Source organism: Tachyglossus aculeatus, chromosome 16, assembly GCF_015852505.1.
Source record: "Tachyglossus aculeatus isolate mTacAcu1 chromosome 16, mTacAcu1.pri, whole genome shotgun sequence".
Lineage (NCBI taxonomy): Eukaryota > Metazoa > Chordata > Mammalia > Monotremata > Tachyglossidae > Tachyglossus > Tachyglossus aculeatus.
Genome location: NC_052081.1, coordinates 4412427 through 4436316, shown reverse-complemented (window position 1 = coordinate 4436316; position 23890 = coordinate 4412427). Strand labels below are relative to the sequence as shown.

The 23890-nt window shown below is 48.7% G+C and overlaps 1 protein-coding gene across 1 annotated transcript; it reads right to left on the bottom strand.

Moving 5' to 3' along the window:
• Positions 1-2308: 2308 nt before the first annotated feature.
• MAEL (maelstrom spermatogenic transposon silencer) lies at positions 2309-23211 on the bottom strand. The gene is made up of 12 exons (XM_038758067.1): positions 23080-23211; positions 21614-21697; positions 18184-18292; positions 16496-16651; positions 16105-16146; positions 11375-11502; positions 10636-10690; positions 10378-10519; positions 8166-8228; positions 5652-5784; positions 4868-4934; positions 2309-2735 (listed from the first exon to the last, which is right to left on the bottom strand). Exons 1-12 carry the CDS (start codon positions 23209-23211, stop codon positions 2485-2487), a joined length of 1362 nt encoding a protein of 453 aa, XP_038613995.1. The 3' UTR covers positions 2309-2484.
• Between the last annotated feature and the right edge of the window lie 679 nt (positions 23212-23890).

Genomic DNA, 23890 nt, shown 5'->3' with positions numbered 1-23890 from the left:
TTGATTGACTGATTTTACAGCTGAGGAAACTGAGACTCAGAAAGATGAAATGACTCACCCAAGGTCACACGGCAGGTGAGTGGCAGCTGGGATTAGAACCCAGGTATCCTCTACTCTCAGCCAGCTCGAGCCTCACGTCCTCTAGGCACGTGGGGTCAGAGGGGATGTCCGAAGACCCCCCCCCGACCTCCTCTCCCGGAATTCGGTTGCAGAGATCCAGACACCCGGACGGATCACATGGTTTTTTTTTCCCTTTTCTCCCACATGCGGCCATCATCAAGCCGGGAGACGCCCTTTTGGATTTCTTGTTTGTCCCCCAAACATCGTGCCAGCGGGCGGTTCTCTCTCACATCCTAGAGACGATTCCGGCCGCAGCTGCTCGTGGGGATGGGAGTGGGTCCGGTGAGGCAGGGAAAGGATGTCCGTCTCATCCCACTCCGGCACGGGAGGTGGCCTGTTTTTTAGGGAGGTTCTATGTAGGGTCGATGGCAAAGTGTTGGAAAGCCTACGCCGATGAGTAGGAACAAAGACACACGTTTGAACAAATCTTCCTCCCTTTCCCCCTGCGGGATTTTCCCCTTCTTAGGGACAATCCTTTTGGGTTATCGGCCGAGCGCAGGCCTTCCTTCACTCCGGGAAAGGTGGTGCTTTTCCTCCGCCTGCTCTCCATTGTGTTTGGGGCCCAAACCACAACACCGCCACGTTCGGAGCCAAACTTCCTGCGGGAGCCTTGAGCCCTTTCCGCCGCCCAGCGGGACGCTCCCGCTCAACCCTGGGCATGCAGCCAGCCGGCCGCAGCGGGTCCAAACGGGGCCACCGCCCCTTCCTGCACGGGTGACCCTGATCCCAGTCACCCCGAAGGCCCGTGGGGCGTCGAGCGGGACGGGATGGTGGGGTGGAAGCCCTCCCAAGCCTCTAGACTGATCTTAGCGGCAGGACCGACTTCCCCTGTGGCTAAAGCAGGTGGGCTGCCGGAGGGAGAGGCAGACAGGCTGGCCGCCAAGGACCGGCCACGGCTGTGCCCAATGCTGTGAGAAACGATGCGGCCCGGGGTGAGGAAGGATGCCCTGGGGCCAACGGGAGAAACGAGCAGCGCGGCAAAGAGCACAGGCCTTGATCAGAGAACCTGGATACTCATCCCGGCTCTGCCACCTCTCCCAACTCTCTTCCACGTCACCCTGCCTTATTCCCTTTATTCTTCTCCTCTCCCAGCCCCACAGCACTTATTTCCATATCTGTCATTTATTGATTTCTATTAATGTCGGTCTCCCCCTCTAGACTATAAGCTCGTTGTGGGCAGGGAATGTGTCTGCATATTGTCGTATTGTGCTCTCACAAGCACTTAGGACCGGGATCTAAAAAGTCTAGACCAATTTATAATCTAAATATTGATGGCAAATTCAGTTGGTGACCCTTAGCGTTCTACTGGATTTCTGACTGAAATACGTGAAAATCATATTGCGGATCACATTAAGACTAAGACCTGTAATTCATCAGGTAGTCCGCTGTGGAAGGAACTTATGATGATTTTTACACTGTCAATTTGTAAAACTTTTTTTTTTTGGGGGGGGGGGGGGAATGAGCCAAATGTTCTCTTCCATTAATGCCCAACTGCCCAAACCAGTTAAGTACCTTTAAGGGCTAGTACTCTGTACCATCTCTGCAGTCCGGTGGTGGTAATTTCCCGTAACCCCGATGTTAACCTTCTCACTATACCCCTCAGTCTCTATCTCACCACCAACGTCTTACCCACATCCTGCCTCTGGCCTGGAATGCCCTCCCTCTTCTTATCCGAAGGACCATCGCTCTCCCCACCTTCAGAGCCTTATTAAAAGGTACATCTCCAAGAAGCCTTCCCTGACTAAGCCTTCCTCATTCCCTTCTACGCCACCCTTGCGCTTGGATTTGCCCCCTTTATTCACCCCTCCCTCAGCCCCACGGCACTTACCTACGTATCTGCATATTACATCTATTTATATTAACGTCTGTCTCCCCATCTAGACTGTCAGCTCGTTGTGGGAAGGGCATGTGTTTACCAACTCCGTTAATACTGCACTCTCCCAACCGGTCAGCATAGTGCTCTGCACAGGGTATGTGCTCGGTAAATACAACTGATTGACTGATTAGCCCCTGGCAGTGCCAAAAGGATGCCCAGCCTTTGGGGCAGATGGGAAGGGGCGGGGGAGGAAGTGGCAGACCCTCACTCCCCCCAGACCAGCCCATGCTATAGAAATGGACCACCTATTTTATTGCTCTAGGAAGTCACCTAACAGAGCTCTCATCATGCAGTCCCTTGAAAGATCACATCTTTTTGGGAGCCTTCTCCGATTTCTTTATTCCTCTCCCGACTCCCGTCCTTCAGCCAGGATGAGAAACCGACTCCTTGAAAAAACACCCCCCCCCCCCCCGACAAAATGCCACTTTTAAGTTCTTGAGGGAACTCCCCACAACACCCTCGTCTTTGAAACAGGATTTCCTCCTCAATTAAACGGTTTTCCCGGTGGCGGCGGGGAGGCCGGGGGTCCCGAGGCCGGTCCGCTCGGAATGTGGTGACGGGGGCTGCTCGCCTTGGTCTGCCTTCCTGGAGAGTGAGGAGGCCTGGTCGCCAGAGGGCTTGGAGAAGCTGGTCAGCGAGAAGCCGGGCCTGCTTTCCATCAGGCGAGTGACGCCCCGTCCTCTCCCTCGGCCCAGCTTGCTCTTCGGTTTCGCCGCCAACAGAGCGTCCCCTGGGAAGGCTGACACGAACGGCAGAAACGGTTACAATCTTGCCCCGAGCGGGCGCCTCGATCGGCCAACCGGTCTCGTTGGACCGAGGATGCCTCCTGTTTCCCCTCCTACAAGCTTCAGAGACCTTCGGACTCTTTTTGGACTGTTAGACGTGAGGTTTTGGGACCTAACGTTACACCAGAAGCGAGGGCCTCGACCGAACGGTTGGGGTGGGTTGGTGAAAAATCGTCAGAGGCCGCTGGCTCATCTACTTGAGTAATCTGGGCGCTGGGTGGAACTGTGCGGTCTGCCTCTCTTGGGTCGGTCCGGCTCAGGGAGGGTAGGGTGGGGGTCTTTCCTGGTCTTCCGCTCCCCACCTCCACCCCTACTGCCCAATTTTTAAACCTCCCCCCTCCCCCGGAAGCAGGGTTCTCCCTTCCCAGCTCCACCCACCCCATAAGGCTCATGAGTTCTGCAGGGGTAACTTGGCCCGGATCCACTGAGGGGAGGAGGAGAAAAAATCACTCCTATTTTGAGGAATTCTACATAAAGTGAAGAGGGAAAGGTGAGAGGATGTCTGGGAGAGGTCAGGAGACCGAAACCAGACTCCTGGCTCCCGGTGGAATCCATGTTTAATCCAGACAGCCCCACGGTGACTGGACTGTAAGCTCATGGTGGGCAGGGAGTGTGTCTACCAAATCTGTTATACTGGACTCTCCCAAACGCTTAGTACAATGCTCCGCAGACAGTAAGTGCTGTGATGGATTGACTGCTGGATTGACTGGCTGGACTCTCCCTCCCTTCCTCCCTCCCAGGGATGGCCGGAGAGGGGAGGTTGGTGGAGGGTGCCAATCGCTACACAGATTGTCCCATACTAGACTGGAAGCTTCTTGAGGGCAGGGATCTTCTCTACCAACTCGATTATACTGTCCTCTCCCAAGCGTCAGCTCCTCGAGAGCAGGGCTTAGGTCTACCTCTATGCTCATAGACAGGATCCCACATGGGGCTCAGTCTAATTGGGAGGGAGGACGGGGACTGAATCCCAGCCCCAGAGAAGGGAAGTGACTTGTCCAAGGTCACACAGCAGTTAGCTGGCGGAGTCAGGGTTAGAACCCCGGCCTGCTGGTCTCCCAAGGGCTCACTGTAGTGTTTGGCACAAAGTAAGCACTCAATAAGTACCACAGTTAGATTGATTGACAGCGGGTCAGGGCTCTGGGAAGAAAAGAGAAGGCACCGGATACCCAGAGGGACCGTACAGGCCAAGAGGAGCCATCGACGGGAAATGGCATTGAGGAACTGCCCTTCAGGAAGGTGGCCAGCTGATGGCTATCATGGGTGAGGCCGGTATTTGTTAGAGCGCTTACTCTGTGAGAGCGCTTGGGATTACTATTATTATGGTATTTGTTCTGTGACAAGAACTTTCTTAAGCGCTGGAGTAGACACAAGTTAATCAGGTTGGACACAGTCTTTGTCCCTCAGGGGGCTCAGTCTCAAGGAGGAGGGACGCAGCGGGGCTCAGTGGAAAGAGCACGGGCTTTGGAGTCGGAGGTCATGGGTTCAAATCCCGGCTCCGCCAACTGTCAGCTGTGTCACTTTGGGCAAGTCACTTAACTTCTCTGTGCCTCAGTTACCTCATCTGTAAAACGGGGATGAAGATTGTGAGCCCCCAGTGGGACAACCTCACCACCTTGTAACCTCCCCAGTGCTTAGAACAGTGCTTTGCACATAGTAAGCGCTTCATAAATGCCATTAGAAAAAAGGGAGGACTGGATCCCCATCTTACAGGTGAGGGAAACTGAGGCACAGAGATGAGCAGTGACTTGGCCGAGTTCACAGATCAGACAAATGTGGAGCCGTGATTAGAATCCAGGTCCTCTGACTCCTAGACCCCGGGATAATAATAACTGTAGTATTTGTTAAGTGTCTATGTGCCAAGCCCTGTACTAAGCACTGGGGAAGATTCAAGATGATCAGATCCCACATGGGGCTCACAGTTTATGTAAGAGGGAGACGAGGGAATTCAGGCGCAGAGAAGTGATTTGCCCAGGGTCACACAGCAGGTATGTGGCACAGCCAGGATCGGAAAGACCTAGGGGTCTACGTGGGGTGAGAACCGATAGAAACAGCGGATTCTTTTGTAATTGAAGGCGGCGTGACTTACCAGTGGAAGTGGGCACAGTCTGTTCCCGGGCAGAATTGTGAAAATTGGGACTCTTGGTTCCCTGTTTCTATAAAGAGAAGGGATACAAATTCAGCACCGCCTTGCTGTTTCGGGGTGGAGGGCTCTCGGCTTAAGGAAATGCCTTGGGGAGGCCATCGCTTCTTCCCGGGAGGACCTCCCTATGCCACACATTCCTCCTCGGGTCCCTCCTTAGAGGTCCGTCTCCCCCTTGGCTGCTTGCTCAGCCAGCGACACACGGAAGCCGGCAGGAGGCCTGAGGCCCGGGGAACCCAGGCTACTGGTCCGTCCTCCCCTTCGGGTGGCCAAATTCAGACCGAAAGGGGAGAGGAGGCCAATCTTCCGCGCGGAGGCCAGCGGGGATTTTCGTTGAGCGATTCCGGAGCTACCCCCATGAATCCAGTGACACCCGGTCACTCTCTCCCTCCCGTGGATCCTCTAGACTGTCGGCTCGCTACGGGCAGAGGAAGGGCCTGCTAATTCTGTTGCGCTGTCCCCGCCCGAGTGCTTCCTACGGTGCTCTACTCGCAGCAAATAAATCCCACTGATGGATGGATGGAAAGATCGAGACCGTGTCTGTTATACTGTTCGACTGTCCTCTCCCAGATGCTTAGTAAAGTGATCTGCGCACGGTAAGCGATCAACAAATACGGCTGAATGGATGAATACTGGATCTCTGCCTCCCTGCCACCTCAGCTGCGCTCAGCAGCAAGAGGTCCCGGAGAATGCCAGACCCCCGGGCCACGGCATCCCGCCACGGGCTCACCTGGAAACGTCTGGCATCCAGCACCACCATCTTGGGATTGAGGTACCCGCTCGGCTCGTAATCCTGGAGCGGCACGTGAGCGTGGGTCAGGGTGATGCCGAACAGCGTGGCCAGAGAGTTGCTGATGCAGTACCTGGGGACGGCCAGAGACCCGATACAAGATTACTTCGACCGGGACCTCCCTCATACCTGTAATTATGCCCACACCTGCAATCTATTTATTTATTCATTCATTTGTTTCTATCACTGTCTCCCCCTCTAGACTGTAAGCTCACTGTGGAAAGGGAACGTGCCTGCTTATTGTTATATTTTACTCTCCCAAGCACTTAGTGCAGTGCTCTGCATACAGTAAACGCAGTAAATATGAATGAATGAGTGATAATATTTGTGGTATTTGTTAATCACTTACTATGTGCCAAGCACTGAACCGAGAACTGGGGTGGATAGAAGAAATAGGGTTGGACACAGTCCCCGTCCCACGTGGGGCTGACAGTCTCAATCCCCCTTTGTCAGATGAAGGAACTAAGGCTCAAGGATGTGAAATGACTTGCCCTAGGTCATACAGCAGACAAGTGGTGGAGCCGGGATTAGAACCCATGACCTTCTGATTCCCAGGCCCGTGCTGCTCCTGCCTTCTGTGGCTCTGCAGGGCAGGGAGGTTACCGTCCCTAGCATATTTTCTGCAACCTCTACCTAAACCCTGTAAATTGCTAACAGATTTTTCTCTTCCATTAGGGGCTCCGACAAGTCGTCGCCCAGAGATGGCAACCTGCACTTCATTGGCCATATGGGAGCTGGCTCAGGTGGGAGAAAGTCTGCTTTCTGCCCTAAAATTTGGAATATAATTATTATGGTATTTACTAGGGAATTTAATAATCGCTACTGTAAGTCAAGCACTGCTCTAAGCGCTGGGGTAGATACTGTGAGCCCGTTGTTAAGTACCGTCTCTGTATGTTGCCAACTGTACTTCCGAAGTGCTTAGTACAGTGCTCTGCACACAGCAGGCGCTCAATAAACATGACTGAATGAATGGATACAAGTTAATCAGGGTTGATAAAGACCCTCTCTCACAAGGGGCTCATGGTCTAAGTAGGAGGGAGAACAGTTACTGAATCCCCATCTTGCAATTGAGAAAACTGAGGCCTGGAGAAGTGAAGTGACTTTTCCAAGATCTCGCAGCAGGCAAGGGGGCAGAGCCGGGATTAGAACCCAGGTCTTCCGACTCCCAAACCCGTGCTTTCTCCACTAGGCCTCGCAGACTCGAGGTATCCTGGACCGAGCTGCCGTCAGAGGGGGAGGATGGGAGGATGGAGAGTCTTCGGGGAAAATCCTCAAGAAAAGGAGCAAACTGAAACCAAAGGGAAAAAAAAAAAACCAAACCAAAAACACATGTTTTTTTCCCCCCTGAGCTGACCGCCACTTAGAGACAACGGAATTCAGGTGGCCAGCCTCTGGTTTCCAAGACAGTGAAAAGATTAAACACACACTATTATGCTGAGGCAAATATAATGTTCTTTCTAGGTACAGCATGACCTAGTGAAAATATTTCAGGCCTGGGTTCTAATCCTGACTCTGTGGGACCTTGGGCAAGTTACTTCACTTCTCTGTGCCTCTGTTTTCTCCACTTTAAAACGGGGATTCAATACCTGTCCTTCCCCGTATGTAGACTGTGAGCCCGTGAGACAAGGGACTATGTCTGACGTGATTAATCTGTATGTACCCCAGCACTTAGTACAGTGCTTGATACCTAGTAAGTGCACAGCAAATACCATAATTATCATTACGATTTACCTAATTAGAAGAATATATCGCAGAAACCAGTCAGAACTGGCTTTGCTCCATTTTTGCCCAGGAAGAAAAAGTCAAAGAGGCTTAAGGAAGAACGTTTAGATACTAGGGGCCTCCACAAATTAAAGAAGTGCCTGGAAGGATTTGAATCCCACCCAGAACAATGTTTCTGTAAAATATAAACCCACACCAGGAGGGTATTGAAAAATCAGAGCAAAAACAGGAAAATGCCAAAATAAACGTCTAAAAAAATGAAATCAGAAAACAGCATGGCCTAGTGGATACAGCTCGGGCCTGGGGGTAAGAAAGCCCTGTGTTCTAATCCTGACTCCTCCACTTGTCTGCTGGAGGACCTTGGGCAAATCACTTCACTTCTCTGGGTCTCAGTTAATCTTTTATCTCAGTTAATCTTTAAAATGGGGATTAAGACTATGAGGCCCCACATGGGGCATGGGTTGAGTCTGACTTGATTAGCTCTTATCTACTCCAGTGCTTAGTACCTGACACATAATATGTGCTTAAATACCATTAAAAATAAAGGATTATTTAGTGTTTAGGATGTGTCAGTGTTAGTGCCTGACACATAATATGTGCTTAAATACCATTAAAAATAAAGGATCGTGGGGAAAAAATGTATGAATCCAGTGAAAGATACATATGAACAATATAGCTAGAAAACTCTGTGCTATCCGTACATATGTTATTTCCTCTTCCCTTCAAACTTACGCAGTCTTCTTGCAAACTGCTAGAGCACAGAACAGGATATCGTTTTCTTCATGCCACTTACACCTGTAAATGAAATATCTTGTATTTTAGAACATCTCTGAAACTGGAGACAGTGGTATTTATTGAGTGTGTGCAGAGCACTAACGCAAGACGCTGGGAGAGTACAAAAGAATTAAGAAAAGAGAATAAAAAGTGATTAAAAATGTGAGTTTATGCTTAAGAAACAGGGAGTTCAAACTATGTTCAAAAACGCTACAGGTGGCACAGAAGTGCCGAACAGACAGCAGAGGGATAAAAACAGGTGAGATTCAAAATTAACCAGGGATGGCCTCCTGGGGGAAGTGTGATTTCAGAACGGTTTTGACAATAAGGAGAGCTGTGATCCGTAATTTGAGGGGGGAGGAGTGAGCAGTTGAAGATGCCAGTTGGAAAGGGAAGAAGAGTGGGCCCAAGAGTTTAGACGAAAAGAAGGGATAAGGGAAAAGGAGAAAGGAGAGATTTGGGGAGCTCAGATAGCTTTATGACTGGGCTACCACAAGCAAGATTTTTGGTGCCAAAATATTTGTTTTGACCGGATAATTTAAGCTTTTACACACTCATTGGCTTATCTTCTCTTTGCATATTTTTGCTGCTATGCCAGGAGACCATATGACCCCGGGTTTAGGTGGGATTTATCCTACATTGTAAAAACCAAAATAAAAAACCTTCATTTTATTTGTAGGCAAAGGTTGTTTCAAAAGGAAAAGAGGTAGGTGGCTAATCAAAACACAAACAACGTCAAGTGTTAAAACACAGCTTGGCAGCATAACTTTGGGAGAAAATCTTGATTAAGGGACCAATTGACTGAACTACTTTCTTCAAGTGTGCCGATTTGCCTGGGTGGATTCAAAATTCAACGAAAGATAAGCGAGTTGAACTTAACTGTAGTGCGGCGCATCTGTTCGATGAGGAATGATGAAACCCAAATCTCTAGACTTCAGGCTCTTGTGAACAGGGAACGAGTCTACCAACTCCGTTATATTGTACTCTCCCAAGTGCTTAGTACAGTGCTCTGCATACAGTAAGTGCTCAATAAATGACACTGATTCACTGACCCTAACAGGAAGGCCAAGTTTAGAACTTGGAGTTGATCCAATCTGCACATTTTAGAACCAGGCTAATACATCACTGCAGAAACTCAATTTCCAAATATTTTGAAATCAAAAGCAAATGCAGAGGATTCTGATAACTCTCCAAAGGTGAAGCCTGACTATTTCTTATCTACAACTTGAAACCAAGAACTTGTATAATGTTTTCTATTGTCTAACTGCCCTCCTAAGATAGTAATGTATACACTAATTCCAAGGACCATTTGTTCCTGTTTCCTCTTGTGGCCTAAATTTGTTTTGTATTTTTAAAAACACAAGGGTAGAAGCTATTTTACACAACTCCACTGACCCGTGGACATATGGCACTATTTGGCAGATCCCAGGGTGTTCAAAGCTTATGACCATTGTTTTTCTAAGTTAGAAATGGGAATCTTATGAGTAGTATCACCTTATGAGTAGGCCACACATTGTGAAAATATTGTGAAAAATGAAAATATTTCGGGCCTGGGAGTCAGAGGACCTGGATTCTAATCCTGGCTCTGCCACTCCCGTGCTGGGTGACCTTGGGCAATTTACTTCACGTCTCGGTGCAGGTTTCCTCAAATGAAAAATGGGTATTCCATACATATTCTTCCTCCTCCTTAGACTGTGAGTCCCCTGTGGGGCAGGGATTGTATCTGACATGATTCTCCTGTATCAACCCCAGCACTTTAGACAGTGCTTGACCCACAGCAAGCCCTTAACAAATACCATCATTATTATTATCATTATACCTGAAGTGTTTGAATTCCCTAAACCGTCACACCATTTAACGTGTCGATGGAGAAGCAAAATCGGGAGTAACTCCTAAACCACTGAGAAGGTACTGTCTTAAACTTTTGTCCTCCCACAAAAATTGGAATTTCACCGTGTTGGCGGACCTTTCCTCTCTTCCTGTTGCAGCTGGGCTATCGCAATTTTCCCCTCTGAGCCCAGTAGAAAATTTTAGTCAGCTCAAGAAATGCTGTCACTTCCTACGGGGACTTATTACAGGGACGGATAGGATGACGAGTGACAGGATGAGCAGAGACACCGACCCTATCTACCCCAGCAGGCAAGACGGGGCGGGAAAGCTGCGACAGTACCTCGTGTTGCTGGAATAATCCCACAGGGACACCTCCAGAAGATTCTGCACCCAGGTCTTGGAGGCTTCCTTCTGAAGCTTTTTCTGATACATCATCAGTACCAAATCCTCAACGAGAAGAAGCTCTAGTGGGGGTGTGGATTCTACGGTGGGAAAAGAGCAAGCAATCACGGGTGGGGCGGACTCCAAAAACCCACCATCACCCGCAGGAGCCGCAGGAAGCAACCGCAAGACTGACGGGATTGTTAGGATGTCTCACCTGCTTCCTTTCTCATACGCTTCAGACACCAGTTGACTCGAAACCAATCGTCAGACTGTAGGAGGGGGAAGAGAGAGAGGTTAATTTCGCTCCTGGGCATTGGCTGCCCTCTTTCTCTGACGGTCCTCCTGCTCATGATCTGAAGAACCTCAAGATCTGAGAGATGGTCTTTCAGGATTCGTAAAGCGAATGGCCGGTAGAAATTAAAAATTGGAGTTGTTGGGTTAGCGCTCCATTTCAGCAGACATGCCTCCTTTTTCAGGTCTCCAAATTCTATATAGATGAAGGTCTGCGGAGCACAGGACTGGGAGTCAGAAGGAACTGGGTTCTAATCCCGGCTCTCCCACTTGTCCGCTGTGTGACCGTGGGCAAGTAATTTTCACTTTTCTGGGCTTTTCCCAGAAATTGCTTCTCCTCCAAGCGGCCTTCCGTGACTAAACCCTCATTTTCCCTACTCCCTGGCCCTTGGATCCGTAGCCTGCACTTGATATTCACCCCACCTTCAGCCCCAGAGCCCTTATGTAGATATTCTTATTTTAATGTCTGACTCTACCTCTCTAGACTGTAAGCTCCTTATGGGCAGGGAACATTGCCTACCAACTCTGTTCTATTGTCCTCTCCCAAGTTCTTAGCATGGTGCTCTGCACACATCAATAAATACCACTGAACGATTGTTTTTATGGGTGTAGTGTTTTTCGTTTGTTTTCCAGAAAACCGTTTTGTAACTGCTTAGGTTTACCTTGCAATATATAAGCGGCCAGTCGCCTTCATTTGGGTGAATAAATTCATACAGGTTGCGTAGCACAGTTTTGAAGTCACCTCCAGGCATATGAAAGTTAGAAATGGGAATCTTATGAGTAGTATCACCTTGTGGGAAGAAAGAGACAACGGGAAAGAATCTCAGTCATACTGAAAGAGCAAGCATTTCATTTTGGTGTTCCGTTTTAGGTTTGGCTATTGCACGAACATTTTTAGACTGTGAGCCCACTGTTGGGTAGGGACTGTCTCTATATGTTGCCAACTTGTACTTTCCAAGCGCTTAGTACAGTGCTCTGCAAACAGTAAGCACTCAATAAATACGATTGATTGATTGGTTGAACAGCCTCTTCGACGTTTTTTGCAGATATTTACGAGGTCAGGAAAAAAAAATACCAGTGATTGAATTCACAGATAATGCGTCTCCTCCAAAACTCTCCACCCCTTTCCAGAATGCCCCAAACTGACTTTTTCAAATCATAGTTCCAATCCCTCCGTACCACCTCTAATTCTGAAAAATTTCTAACAGCCTTCTCCTCAAACAACCAGTTAGGGTCTCCATTAACATATGCACCTGAGAAATTCCAAAGCACTTTCAAAAAAGGCTATCCCTTTCTCACAAATGACCGTTGAAAATACAAAGTTATAACCACCATTAGTGGTAAACATAATGGCCATGACCCTGACAAAGTAGTTTGAAATGGAGACTCTTTTTGAATCTTCTCCCCCTCTAGGCTGTAAACTCATTGTGGGCAGGGAATATGCCTGTTTATTGTTATATTGAACTCTCCCAAGTACTTAGTACTGCTCTGCACACGGTAAGCGCTCAATAAATAGGACTGAATGAAATGGAGGTAATGTCCCAGCTACACAATTCACTTTTTACCAATGAGTCTACCAACTCTGATGTATTGGACTCTCCCAAGCACTTAGTACAGTGCTCTGTCCAGTTAGCGCTCAATAAACGCCACTGATTGATTGAATTATGCGACTTCTGTCCTTGGGAGCTAGCCTGTGAGAAAGAGGTGCTTTATAACTGCTAGGAAAACCTCCTCCTGGGCTTTTCATTTCAGCTGTAAATCCAGCAGGACACCAAGCCTACAGAAAAGCCATAGGCTTCCGTTTCTTAGCTGGCAGCGCCACAGAAAGATTTGGTTGCAGGCTCCGCGCTGCGAGAGTGCTGGAGTGACGTACCTCGAGGGTATTTCTAGGAAGCACACACGTTCCAAAACGCGGAGGTAGGTCAGATGGCGTTCTCGCAGCGCTTGGCAGGCCTTCCCAGAAGTAAAGTAATTCAACTAACTACTCAAGTACAAGTCTTTTACCGCTCTTCCAAATGCTAATTTGCCCAACGCGCTAGAAATATCTGAAACTTCTTCTGCTAATCAGACGGGGGTTGGGGGGAGGGATGCTGGATTGGACAGGATTTCGGTTGCCATGAAGACCGACGATATTCGAGTTCATTCCCTTCACCTACTTGGGTGGTGTGTTTCCCCAGTGTGACAACACAAATTGACAGTTTTTAATAACATGTGCCCTCCATGGCATATTCTGGAGATTTTCAATCTTTTCAAATAAGAAAGTCTTAATTGCCGTTTAATTTTTAAGACAGTGAAGCAATTTGCTTAAATTCTAATTCAAAGAACTGGAGTCTTTGTTTCCCCCTTTGCAGTAATAATAATAATAATGTTGGTATTTTTTAAGCACTTACTAAGTGCAAAGCACTGTTCTAAGCACTGGGGTAGATACAAGGTAATCAGGTTGTCCCAAGTGGGGCTCACAGTCTTCATCCCCATTTTACAGATGAGGTAACTGAGGTACAGAGCAGTTAAGTGACTTGCCCAAAGTCACACAGCAGACAAGTGGCAGAGGCAGGATAAGAACCCATGACCTCTGACTCCCAAGCCCGGGCTCTTTCCACTGAGCCACGCTGCTTCTCTGTAAGTGCTGCTTCTTCTTCAATAAGACGTAGGGTTATTTTCACAATAAAAAGGAACTAAAAAATAGAGGTTGAATAGACTGGATAGTGATTGTTCTAACCAATTTAGAAGAGACATGTTTTTGGTCATTTCACTCTGAAGGCCAGGAGCTGATCTGACCGAACTCCTCCCCAGATCGATCAATTGATTGATTGAATAATTCATGACTCCCTTCCCCGACTCTTTGATAACCTCTGATCTCCCTTTCCTCTGTCTTTTGCCGACTGGATTAATTGATCAAATTGTATTTATTGAGCACCAACTGTGTGCAGAGTACCGTACCAAGCGCTTGGAAGAGTCAGTCAGTCGTATTTATTGAGCGCTCACTGTGTGCAGGGCACTGTACCAAGAGCTTGGAGAGGACAACACAACAATACGACAGACACATTCCCTGCCCCCAGCGAGCATACGGTCCGGGGGGAGACAGGCATTACAATAAATTACGGCTCTGGACCTTAGTGCTGTGGGGAGATTTACGTACACGCTCAAAGGGGTGAGCATTGACGGATGGGTCACAGGGCACGACACCACTGCACTGCTAGAAGCCGCGGGCTGGCGGTTCACCCGGGGGCAGTTTTGGGTTACCAGGTCCGGCCCCCGAGGGACCCGCTCTGGGCCACAGCTATTCCAATCTACGGTGGGCCGGGTAAACCCTCCTGTTTCACCTGTTCCGCGGCCCCGATCCTTGGTGACTCCCCAGGCTGAGGACCCCCTTGACCCAGAAGGGATCCCCCCAGGGGGCCTTGGGACCTCACGGCTACCTCAGCCCCGTCCGGACCACCAGGCCGCCACCGTGTTGGATGGGGAACGGTGGGTCAAATGAGCATCTGTCAGAGCTACTTAAAAGTGAGATAAGGCTGCCAAATCAAGGCCTATTTTATTGCATCAAAGGGTCTTATAATAATAATAATAATGGTGTTTGTTGAGTGCTCACTATGTGCAAAGCACTGTTCTAAGCGCTGGGGAGGTTACACGGTGATCAGGTTGTCCCACAGGGGACTCACAGTTTTAATCCCCATTTTACAGATGAGGTGACTGAGGCCCAGAGAAGTGAAGTGACTTGCCCTAAGTCACACGGCTGACAGTCGGCAGAGCCGGGATTTGAACCCATGACCTCTGACTCCAAAGCCCGGGCTCTTTCCACTGAGCCACGTTGCTCCTCCGTTGTGTCGTAGTATAGACACAACTGACCTCACAGCGTTCAAATTCCCTAGTTGGCTGAGGACTGACCTCAGACTGACCACTGAACTGGTGAACACAAAGTGCTCGGGTGACCAAATTTTCAGCAGCAAGGACCGTCCCCGGGGTCACCGCAGACGCTTGGTGGCCATCTCCCTGCCACGGGCCAGCAGTGACCGTGGCAGCCTGGCCTGGTGGAAAGAGCACAGGCCTGGGAGCCAGAGGTCCTGGGTTCTAATCTCGACTCCATCATACGCCTGCTGTGTGACCATGGGTAAGTCACTTCACTTCTCTGGGCCTAAATTACCTCATCTGTAAAATGGAGATTAAGACCGTGAGCCCCACGTGGGACAACCTGATTACCTTGTATCTCCCCCAGTGCTTAGTACAGTGCTCTGCACGCAGTAAGCGCTCAATAAATACGATTGAATGAATGAAAGGGGGCCTGGCTCTTAGGGACAGTCCCCCCTCAGAGCAATATTTGGACATCATCTAACCCCCAAATCCAGCAGAGTGATACTCTTCAATCAGAGGAGGGCCCTTACTTTTTTTTTTAATGGTACCTGTTAAGTGCTTACTTTGTGCCAAGCACTGTTCTAAGCTCTGGGGGAGATACAAGGCAATCAGGTTGTCCCACGGGGGGCTCACAGTTTTAATCCCCATTTTACAGATGAGGCAACTGAGGTACAGAGAAGTTAAGTGACTTGCCCAAGGTCACACAACTAACGAGTGGGAGAGCCGGGATTAGAACCCACGACCTCTGACTCCCAAGTCCGTGCCCTTTCCACTAAGCCATGCTGCTTCTCCCAATTTAAACATTGTCTTTTACACTGTTGGGAATTAACTAATTTGGTTTTAACAAGGTTTTACTTTTTCACTTGGGGCTGAAAACGGGATTTTATCATTAAAATGACTTTCCACGGAACGAGGAACGGCAAAAGACTATGACGGCGAGTTTCGCCAATCTTAATGCATCGTAGTTGCTAAGAAAATCACTTTCTTTGGCCCCGACCAAATTATAAGCCGCTGTAACCTCCCTCTCCCGTCTTGCCAAGTTTTAACCCCCTGCTCTCTATCCCCCAAGCATGTTTTTCCCAGGAAGAGCGGGGCCCTAACTTCTCCTTCGTTTCTGATGCTCCAGGATTGCTTTTATCAGGCTTCCGACCCTCGCAACGCTCTCCCACCTCACTACCCTGCGTTTCCATAGGCTGGAACCCCCCTGGTTCCTTTAGGATGTTCATGTGCCCACATGATGCGGCCTCCACTGGTTAGGCTCGTTGGGACACTTGAGCACGGAGGGGTGAGGAGGCAAGGGGAGATGCAGTTTTGATAGTTTGGGAAGACATAATGGGCTGTGCAGAAACCAGACCCAGTTTGGCTTCTTATGTGAGGAAACCCAAGTAAATTCTTGGGAGATTTTCCAGGCTGAAACGTCTGTCTCCGCTGATGCATAGTTCCCACTACTCAATCTGCTGCCCTTAGTCGACTAAGGGTCAGCTTTAATGACCAGCAGCATCACCTGGGCCCTAAGACCCATCCGTTCTTTCATACTCACTTGCCGCCTGGCAATGAAACCGGAAGCCTCGAGGCACCTCACCTAGAATAAACCAAACATAGGCAGGATTACTAGGCCAGAAACACTTCCTCTCCCAAACCCATTGCTTTTTTTAGGGTATGTTAAGCGCTTACTATGTGCCACTCACTGTACTAAGCGCTGGGGTAGATACGGGTGCTCTGCATACAGTAAGCGCTTAATAAATACGATTGAATGAATGAATACGAGATGATCAGGTTGGACCCGGTCCACGTCCCACGTGGGGCTCACAGTCTTAATCCCCATTTAACAGGTGTGGAAACTGAGGTCCATGCCTGGAAACCAGCCCGACACACCCCTCCTTTCCCTCCCCTCCTTCCCCTCCAAAACCTTTCTCTTCCTGATGGCTTACCAGGGTTTATAAAGCTATGGAACTGCTCCATAATTCCCTCCTTTAGGGAATATTTAACGCAGCCAATCTCACACGGGAGGAAGCGCTCTGTACAGTGAGGAGGCAGCTCACCGTGACTAAATATATTCAAGAAATAAAATGTTCTTTCAAGCACATCTGAAAGAATAAATAGGCAAGTCAAGGGACTGGAATCAGATCATTTCCTAAGTCTGTACCATCCCTCAAATCCCTCTTTTGGGTCTTTGACTTAAAAAATAAAAAGTTATATACAATCCACATTTTGGTGCTGCTTTTAACCATCTGCTCAAGGCTAGCTTCTACTCCCTCAGGCTTAACCACTTTGTCAATTTATCGCTTTGGTCTCCCCCACTGGATTATCCACGCCTCAATGGTGTTTACTGTTATGCTGTCCTCTTCCAAGTGCTTAGCACAGTGCTCTGCACACAGTAAGTGCTCAATAAATACAACTGAATGAATGAAAGGAGCACATCTTGCTCCTTTTCTCGGCCATCAAGTGCCTCCCTAATAACATCATTCCCTACACAGTAGTTACTGAGGACATGGATGAACAGCGTAATGTGAAGACTGAAATTTCAATGCCCCATATAAAATTTAGTTAAAATTGCCAAGCGACATATTGCTACTTATCCACCTCCTGGTATTAGAGGAGACAACGTATTAGGAACTCCAACCGGATGAGCTGAAGGAGGACTGGGTAGGCAACAATAATTTTGGCACTTATTAAGCACTTACTATGTGCAAGCAACACTGGAGTGGATACACGTTAACCAGGCTGGACACAGTCCCTGTCCCACACTGGGCTCACACCCCTAACCCCCAGTTTTTACAGATAAGGTGACTGAGGCCCAGAGAAGTTAAGTGACTTGCCCAAGGCCACACAGCAGACAAGTGATGGAGCCGGGAATAGAACCCATGACCCTGTGACTCTCGGGCCCAAGCTCTATCCACTAAATGAGCGGTGGCAACAGCAGGCAAATCTTGAAATTACACTGCCCAAGAGAGGACAGGGACTCAGATTCCCACTTGTGGATTCTCTCCCAGCGCTCAGCTCAGTGTTCTGCCCACAGTTAGCGCTTAATAAATACTATTCCTACTCCATTATCTGCATGACGACTTCGGAAATACGACCCATCACAGCTAGACTGTGGACTGGACAGCTCTAACGTATAATATCTGTGACGTAATCTCCCAAAGTCTCATTTTCTCCCACTTTCCTCTTTCGCACTGGCCTACAGGATAACTGCAACGACAACTAGTTTGAGTACTTTAAGAACTAGACAGATTGGTTGTCAGATTTCTGTTCCAAGCTCTGCCAGCATAGTATAATGTCTAGACTGTAAGTTCGTTGTGGGCAGGGAATGTGTCTACCAACTCTGCTGCACTGTATTCTTCCAATCGCTTAGTACAATGCTCTCCACACAGTAAGCGCTCAATAACTACCATTGATGAGGTTGCTGACCCCAGAGCAAGTCACCGAACTTTTCATTCCTCAGTTTCTCAACTTGCAGAGTTCGGGAAATACTATTTGCCACTTGGATCATCTTGGCATTTCTTCATACCCTTCGACCCAAGGACTTTAATATGTTAGGTAGCGTTTTATTTAACACACTAGGGTTCCCGGGGGGCATCCAAACTCAACAACGCAATTTCCCTTTGGGTGACTGTACCCTCATCAGTCTTCAGAGACAGACTGTCCATATCGGGAAGCAAATTCTGCCGAGCAGGTGTGGGCAGATAGGCTGGCCCAGGTTTCTCCGAGGATGTTGTAGCACATTTCTAGGGCCGGGAGGAAAAAAAAAAAAGAGAGAAAGACAGTTAATCACCAAATCTTGTCAGAGACTACAATAAGCCGCTGTCTCATCCTCTCTCCCGGTAACAAGAATGTGCTTAATGCACAGCTCAAGAGTAATCCAGTGAATCTTGAGGGCAGAAAAGATTGGAACGTCTCAAATTTCCCTTCTTTATTTAGCCTACTGATTTACCTTTGCCTCTTTTTGCTCAAGAATCGATACCCATTCGCGATGGCTGCTGAAGCTTGTTGTGGGTAGGGAATGTGTCTGTTATATACTTTTAAAAAATAATTTATATAAAATACAGCAATATATTTAATATTTAATTTATTTCTATTAACGCCTGTCTCCCCCTGTAGACTGTGAGCTCGTTGTGGGCAGAAATGTGTCTGTTGTTATATTGTACTCTCCCAAGCACTTGGTAGAGTGCATTGCACACGGTAAGTGCTCAATAAATACAATTGAATGAATGAATGAATTGCTGTGTTGTTCTCTCCCAAGTGCTCTGTACACAGTAGGCGTTCAATAAATACAACTGACTGCTGCACGTCTCCACATTTACCGTCTTGCTTGGACAGCCACAGTGGGTAGTTGACAACCACAGAACAATACCTAGGACCCAGAATATAAGACAGAGTCTAATCTGCAAACACAAAATTTTCCACAAAAAGAGGTGTAGTTCACTTAAATGAATCAACCTGGAAAAAAGCAATTTAAAAAAACTTAAACCATTTATATTCCTCATTCTTACTACCAACTCTAAGTCTGCCTTTAGAACCACTGTGTTTCAGTAGTGGCACTGTACTTAATGAGTACCCAATGGGAAAACAAAACAGAGAAGGTGACTTGTTCCCTCTCCTCACCAACCTTACATCCTAGTGGGGTAATAATAATAATAATGATGGCATTTACTAAGCGCTTACTATGTGCAAAGCACTGTTCTAAGCACTGGGGAGGTTACAAGGTGATTAGGTTGTCCCACGGGGGGCTCACAGTCTTCATCCTCATTTTCCAGATGAGGTAACTGAGGCACAGAAAAGTTAAGTGACTTGCCCAAAGTCACACAGCTGACAAGTGGCAGTGCCGGGATTCGAACCCATGACCTCTGACTCCAAAGACCGGGCTCTTTCCACTGAGCCACGCTGCTTCTCTGTTGGTAAACTTGTTTACCAATTCCGTGTACTGTACTCTCACAAGCACTGAGGGCAACGCTCTGCACACAGCATGCGCTCAATAAATACCACTGACTGACTGGCTGATGATCAAAAGTAAGCAAAGAAAATAACTGAGTGAACAACAGACTAAGCATATACATAAAAGTGCTCAGGATGGGTCTAAGTGAACAAGTGCCGGAGATTGAGGGTGGATTTGTAAAACCGGGAAAGTAGGGAATTAGTCATGGAAGGCTTGATGGTGGGATCCTGGCATCCCCTAAGACAATATAAAGACCATATGAATAAATAAATAAATCTAGACTGTGAGCCCGCTGTTGGGTAGCGACTGTCTCTATATGTTGCCAACTTGTACTTCCCAAGCACTTAGTACAGTGCTCTGCACATAGTAAGGGCTCAATAAATGATTGAATATAAATAAATTTATGAAATATAGAGCCTGAAGAGCACAAACTCTCCTCTACACCTTCAACTGTCCCACATCATTTTTTAATCAATTCCAATCAGGGTGTTTTGGCAGGGTTGCCATAATGTATATATATGTATAATATGTATGTATATGTATATACATATGTATATGTTTTTACGTATTTAATACTCTATTTATTTTACTTGTACATATTCTATTTATTTTATTTTGTTGATATGTTTATTACTCTATTTTACTTGTATATATCTATTCTATTTATTTTATTTTGTTAGTATGTTTGGTTTTGTTCTCTGTCTCCCCCTTTTAGACTGTGAGCCCACTGTTGGGTAGGGACCGTCTCTATACGTTGCCAACTTGTACTTCCCAAGCGCTTAGTACAGTGCTCTGCACACAGTGAGTGCTCAACAAATATGCTTGAATGAATGAATGAATGAATGAATAATGTGCCAAACAAACTCACCTGCCTTACTAAGCCAAAGGCCTTTGCAAAATCAAAAATCTCCTGGAGACTCAATTTTTCTTAACTAGTTTAACATTTCCAAAAAGTATCCTGAAGACTAGAGGACTCGAGGACTAGAATGTAGCCACCACTCTCCCTCCCATAGTACTGCTGTATTTGTGCACTGTGTTTTAGCAGTTCCTTAAGATCTAGAAATGGAATTTTGTTACTTGGAGGGGAGGGGCAAGTGGGAGGAAATGTGGCATAATGAAATTTAAGCCAAAGGAGCACAAGTTTTATTTTTCTTCTATATGTACGTGCCTCTCCTGTGTATAGATACACACACACACACCCACCTTTCCAAAATCTTCTGGGTTTGACATCCTTGTTATCTGCTACTTTTGCAAGATTCAAACCTAACTAGACTCAGCTCTTCTATAACGTGTGTTATCAAAAGGCATTTTGGACAGAATGCTGTCAGGGAATTAGGGACTGTTCTTGCAAAAACACACACAATTGGCATAAAACGCGAAGCCGGATGAAATGGTTGTGCACATTCAGGCGGTTCTTACTTTAATGCGAGTTGTCCTTAATGTGGGGCTTAGCAAGATTGCAACCCCGTTTTGGGAGAACCAGGGATAAAAGGAAATAAAAAAACCCTAACAGGAAGGCCAGCAGTCACAGTCCAGTGACCAGAAAGCAGATTTTCTGGGGGCGATGATGTGGTGGCCTGGCAGCAAGTGAAGATACTGGGCACACAGCAAAGGGCCTTGGGGTGAGGCTGTGGCTACTAGTCACCAGAGATAGCAAGGCCCCAACGTGGGTAGGGGCAAGACCACCCCAGAAAAACTGTCCTAGAACTATTTTATTTTTAAAACACCGAAGCTGAATTCCAGATGGTTTCTGTTTACTTTCAAAACTGAGGAGAACCGTGTACGCTTCAACAGTCCAGGCCCAAAATTCCACTTCCACCGAACTCAGTGAAGGGATCTATTATTATGGTTCAAAAACAGTTAGCAACGGCATCTGTCCAGGAGTGGAAGGACCTGGATTCTAACCTCGGCTCTCCCACTGACCTGCTGTGTGATCTTGGTTGTGTCGCAACATCTCTGGGCCTCGGCTTTCTCCTCTAAACACTTGTTCTCCCTTCCTGTTAGATTACGAGCCCCATGGGTGGCAGGAACTGTGCTCCGATCTGATTGTATTGTATCTACCCCAGTGCTTGGCACAGAGTAACCAGTTAAAACACATTACTGTTATTATTACCTGCTTCTCTGGGGACTTTCCCAGATTCGCCTTCCACTGACGCGCCATCTCCACGTATTTCTCCCTTTCCTCCTCCGTTAGCAACTTCGGGAGAGGGGAGGCGAAGGGCAGGGGTGAAGAGAAAAGGGAGAGGTGAAAATAACAAAAAAAAAAAAACCAAGGTGAAGACGGAAAAAATGTTTAAACAGGCCAAATTGGAAAGACACATGAGCCTTGATTCCCAGGTGATCCTATTCCTCCCCTAAAAGCCAGAGGCTGGGATAGAGGGCACAGGGACCGCGGAGGGGGGCATGGAGGAACCCTGGATTGGAGGGGAGGGGGCGTTGGTGCTGAGGAAGCGTTAGTACAGTGCTCTGCACATAGTAAGCGCTCAATAAATACGATTGATGATGAGGAAGGGGAGGTTGCTAGGAGGATGGGGGTTATGGGTGGAGGTGGGATGAGCCCGTTGTTGGGTAGGAACTGTCTCGGAATGTTGCTGACTTGTACTTCCCAAGCGCTTAGTACAGTGCTCTGCACACAGTAAGCGCTCAATAAATACGACTGAATGAATGAATGGAGGGACTTGTGATCTTTTACAGTTTTACACAGTCTTTTAGACTGTGAGCCCACTCTTTTAGCCTGTGAGCCCACTGTTGGGTAGGGCCTGTCTCTATATGTTGCCAATTTGTACTTCCCAAGCGCTTAGTACAGTGCTCTGCACATAGTAAGCGCTCAATAAATATGATTGATGATGATGATGTGATGGAGGGGCCGGGGATGGAAGGGGGCAAGGATGGGAGGGGGCTGGGATGGAGGGAGGTGGGATGGAGTGGGTTGGGATGGAGGGAGGTGGGATGGAGGGAGGTGGGATGGAGGGGGGATGGACAGGATTGGGATGGAGGAGGTTGGGATGGAGGAAGGTGGAAGGAAGAGGAAGGAAGGTGGGATGGAGGGGCCAGGGATGGAGGGAGGTGGGTTGGAGGGGCCAGGGATGGAGGGGGGCAGGGAGGGAGATGGGATGGAGGAAGGTGGAAGGAAGAGGAAGGAATGTGGGATGGAGGGGCCAGGGATGGAGGGAGGTGGGCTGGAGGGGCCAGGGATGGAGGGGGGGCAGGGAGGGAGGTGGGATGGAGGGAGGTGGGGATGGAGGGGCCAGGGATGGAGGGAGGTGGGCTGGAGGGGCCAGGGATGGAGGGGGGCAGGGAGGGAGGTGGGATGGAGGAAGGTGGAAGGAAGAGGAAGGAAGGTGGGATGGAGGGGGCCAGGGATGGAGGGAGGTGGGTTGGAGAGGCCAGGGATGGAGGGGGGCAGGGAGGGAGGTGGGAGGGAAGGGGGTGGGATGGATGGAGTTGGGATGTCGGGGGGCCGGGATGTCGGGGGGCCAGGGATGGAGGCCACGGGGCCTGAGGCGGCGTCAGTGGCCCCGACCCCTCTGAGCCGCCCTCCGGGGGTCCCGGCCCGGCCCGGCCCGGCCCGTCCCTCACCCCCCAGTCTGCGGAGCAGAGCGGGATGGCGTCCACCACGCGGGACACGGCCAGGCCCTGCCTTCGCAGCTCGGGCATCTTCTCCAACACGAAGAAGTAGTAGGCGTTGCGGGTGGGCCGGCGGTTCGGCATGGCGACCAGCTCCTCTCCCTCCCTCAGGAGGCGCGGCCCGCCGCAGGCCTCAACTGCGCGCTTCGCCTCAGGCCCCGCCGCCCCGCCCCGCCCTCCGCGCGCGGCACGCGGCCCGACGCCTGCCCCGTCGCCTAGCAACGGCGGAATCCCCGGGCGCTCCACCAATCGGGAGGCGTCGAGGGGTCGCGCGCACGGGGACGGCGGGGGGGTGGCGGGGGAAGGCACGTGCGCCAAGGCCGGGGGGCCTCCGCCATCTTGGGGCGGCCCAGATTTACCTCAGAGAGGCGTGGCGCCCTGCGGAGCCTTCTCTAATAATAATAATAATAATGATGACATTTATTAAGCTCTTACTATGTTCCAAGCACTGTTCTAAGCACTGAGGGGGGATACAAGGTGACCACAGTCTACATCCCCATTTTCCAGATGAGGGAACTGAAGCGCTTACTATGTGCCAGGCACTGGACTAAGCGCTGGGGTGGAAGCAAGCAAATCAGGCTGGACACGGTCCCTGCCCCATTTAGGGTTCACGGTCTAAATCTCCATTAGACAGATGAGGTCACTGAGGCCCAGAGAAGTGAAAATAACAATAATAATAATAATAATAATGATAATAATAATAATGTCGTATTTATTGAGCGCTTACTGTGTGCAGAGCACTGTACGAAGCGCTTGGGAAGTA